General features: G+C 53.9%; 1 protein-coding gene across 1 annotated transcript; it reads left to right on the forward strand.

The window, feature by feature from the left end:
• Positions 1-337: 337 nt before the first annotated feature.
• LOC149941226 (uncharacterized) lies at positions 338-3,178 on the forward strand. The gene has a single exon (XM_090177956.1). It carries the CDS (start codon positions 1,105-1,107, stop codon positions 2,854-2,856), a length of 1,752 nt encoding a protein of 583 aa, XP_090034082.1. The 5' UTR covers positions 338-1,104; the 3' UTR covers positions 2,857-3,178.
• The last annotated feature ends 207 nt before the right edge of the window (positions 3,179-3,385 follow it).

Raw genomic sequence — 3,385 nt, forward strand, 5'->3', positions numbered from 1 at the left:
GAGAGGTCGGCCCGTCTCAAAGGAGAAGTCCTATTCTCCGCCTCATTCGCGGCTCCGTCAACATCAACATATAGGGCTTCTCCTCAAAGCTCCGCGTAACGATAGCCGTTTACGCTTCTTCGGGAAATCTAACCATCCTCCTCCCTCTTTCTGCCCGATAATAACCCCCCCCTTCCAGTTCCTTTTCCGCTCTGATTCCACTCCCCCCTTTCGCTTCTTCATTTTTACCCCCTTTTATCTTGGCAGTTTGGGTTGGGATTCGAGCGCAGACTCTACCGTCGGCGCCGCTTCGGGAGCGAGTGTCGTTCGAGGAGCGATCGGAAGTATGCGGGTTTCCTCGCGCGATCCTTTTCGGCGGGCCCAGTCCCGGAGTATCCGAGCTCGGCGGGACGCGCGTATGTAGCGTACGAGTGTCCGCGTGTGTATGTCGGTGACAGCGCGCGCTGCCAGTAGGGAAGTAAAAAGTCCGCCCCAAACTTTTGGGCCGCTTGTTTGTTCGTCCTGCCTTGTCCCCTTACAATCATTGTTGGTGTCTCTCTAAGGATCCCGACGAAACTCTCCTCTACACACACACGCGCGGCTATCCGTGGCTTTTGCCCATCCCAGAGTTTACAGTCTCCGATATATATATATATATCTCTCTCTGTATCTTTTTTTTACGAGCGAACTGCCCCCTTCCTTTTCGGGGTCCTCGGCGTCCCCCCAGTCGGCCCGGGGCAGCCCTCCTCTTACGCGTTTCGCAGAGACTGAAAAAAGGGGGGGACTGAGGAGAATTATAGTCTTACGGACGTGTTTATTATAGTTCCCGTTTTATAACTCTGGCGAAGTTTGTCGGGATAAGGACGCGGTGGTGACGCTATCCTTCGCTGACCGTCGGACGCTGCGGACGATTCGCTCTCGTCCGGTCCACTTTCAAACCGGCCATCCCGCTCGGTACGTTCTCCGATTTAGCGCCTCCAAGCTTCGGTCGCGTGTTTCGCGTTATACGCCTAAGTAATGAATTGAAAGAGAGTTTTGGAAGAAGGCGAAGACTCGGGACGCCGCGAGAAAGATTAGCTTCGTTTGTCGAACTTTGTTTAAGCGGGGGCAATTACGGCGATTTCCATGCGTTTCTCGGCCGGCGAGGAACCGCCCAACTCCGCGGCCGCCATTCCTCCGCATCACGCTCTGGCGTTCAACCCTCACCATCACTACTCGGGACATCCCGGCCACGTGATGGAAGCCTTGCAACAGGCGGCGGCCGCGGCCGGACTCAGGTCCGCTTCCGTCATGTCCGCCGGACTACCGCCTCATCCCCATCAGGGGAATTCCGGCAACGGACCCCCGCCGGTGTACGCTCACCTTCATCAGGGTGGTCAATACGGTCATCACGCCGGTGCCGGTAACGGTTCCGTGACGCCTTCGATTCAGGATGATGACTTGGACGACGACGATCTGGAAAATTACCACGAGCAGTTTCGTCGTATGGGCGCTCTCGGAGGGCCCGTTTCTTCTCAACATCGGGACACGTACGGGAAAGTCTCTCCTAACCTCGATTTCGACGAAGACGTCTCCGTCGACGTGGACGATTCGGACTCTGACTTGGGCTCTCCCATTTCTCGTTACTTGCAAAATTGCGACGTCAATGACGAAGACGTTGACCGGAAGCCCGACACCAACGTTCGAAAAGGTTCCGGTAGTCAACGAAAAGGTTCCTCCATCGTGGACAAAGAAGCGTCGGGTTCGGAAGGTGAGCAGGGCGCGCCGGAAAAGGAAGGCGCCGCGGGAGGAAAGAACGGAAAGAATCACGTGGTCAAACCCCCGTACTCGTACATCGCCTTGATCACGATGGCCATTCTCCAATCGCCTGACAAGAAACTGACCCTGAGCGGCATCTGCGACTTCATTCGCAACAGATTCCCGTTTTACCGAGAAAAGTATCCCATGTGGCAGAATAGCATCAGGCACAATCTCAGCCTCAACGACTGTTTCGTCAAGATCCCCCGAGAGCCGGGAAACCCCGGCAAAGGGAACTACTGGACGCTGGATCCGGCCAGCGAAGATATGTTCGACAACGGCAGCTTCCTTCGACGTCGCAAACGCTACAAGCGACAACAACCGGAATCTTTCCTGAAGCATCATCACCACCACGGCCCCTACTTAGCGGCGGCCTTGCACGACCCTTTCCACGGACTGTTTTGCCCCCCCGGGCCACATTCTCCGTTGACTTTCGCTCCGAACGGGCCTCCTTACCCTTACATCGCGCCCATGCCGATGGTGGGTCCTCCTCCGCACTTGACCGGCCATCCGGGCCTTTCTCCTCGAGAAATGGCCGCTCGGACACCCTTAAGTTTCGCGCTGGCGGCAGCGGCAGCCGCCGGATCTCTTCCGCACCACGGCCAAAACGGGGAACACCCCCATCACCAAATGGCTTCTGGCGCGCATCACCCGCGTCCTCCGAGTCAAGCGGCCGACTCTCGAGAACAATTGCCGTCGCTGACCGGCAGTCTGGTAGAGCTGAAACGGAAGCCCAGCTTCTTCATTGACAGTTTAATCGGAAGAGACAAGGCGGAAGACGCGAAAACGGCGGCGTCGACGGCGGCGCGATCTTCTCCGTCGTCGGGCGGCCTGGTCCTCGGCTCTCCCTCTCCCACTCTCGGGTTACCTCCCGCAGCCACGTTCGCGCCAGACAGCGGGGCGACGGCCCGCAACCACGACCAAGCTCAACAACCAGCGGCCGCGGGGACACCCCAACAACAATTCCCCGGACCACCTCCCGGCTGTTCACCCTTTGATCTCGAGAAATACCGCCAATTTCTTCAGGCCGCGTCCGTGAACCCTTTGCTGGCCGCTACTCTATGGACCAGGTGCCCCTGACGGTAGGCTTCCTCTGTTTTGTTATTTATTTTCGTAAAACGGACAAAATCGACCTCTCTATATTCGTTTCGATCGATGATTCTCGCTCTTAGCTTCGTGTACTATCACGTAAACATTGGAGGTTTTGATGGTGCGTGTAGAAGAAACCTGTCGGGAACAGAAATGTATTTCACTTATTTATCTTTTTAATGTAAATCTTGGCCGAAACGCGATTGTTTTAAACGAATTTAAAGCTTAATATTTATTTTCAGCCCAATATTTATAAAACGAGCTAATATTCTAATTTATGTTTAAGTTTAAAACGCCTGGAAACGCGTTTCAAATCTAGTTATATAAATCTCCTCCTATAGAAATTTATATCGTGTATATAAATGTGAATAAAATTTTTCGGGATGTGTAAATACGATCATGATCAAACTACGTATTATCTAAATTCAATAACTGTGGAAATACGAGGCTACGGTACAATCTGGAATTGATAACTTTTTCGACGTTTCAATGCTTCGAACGCGAACAAATATCTCTCTCT

The sequence above is a fragment of the Leiobunum rupestre genome, chromosome 6 (genome assembly GCF_980474605.1).
Source record: "Leiobunum rupestre chromosome 6, qqLeiRupe1.1.hap1, whole genome shotgun sequence".
In the NCBI taxonomy this organism is placed as follows: Eukaryota; Metazoa; Arthropoda; class Arachnida; order Opiliones; family Sclerosomatidae; genus Leiobunum; species Leiobunum rupestre.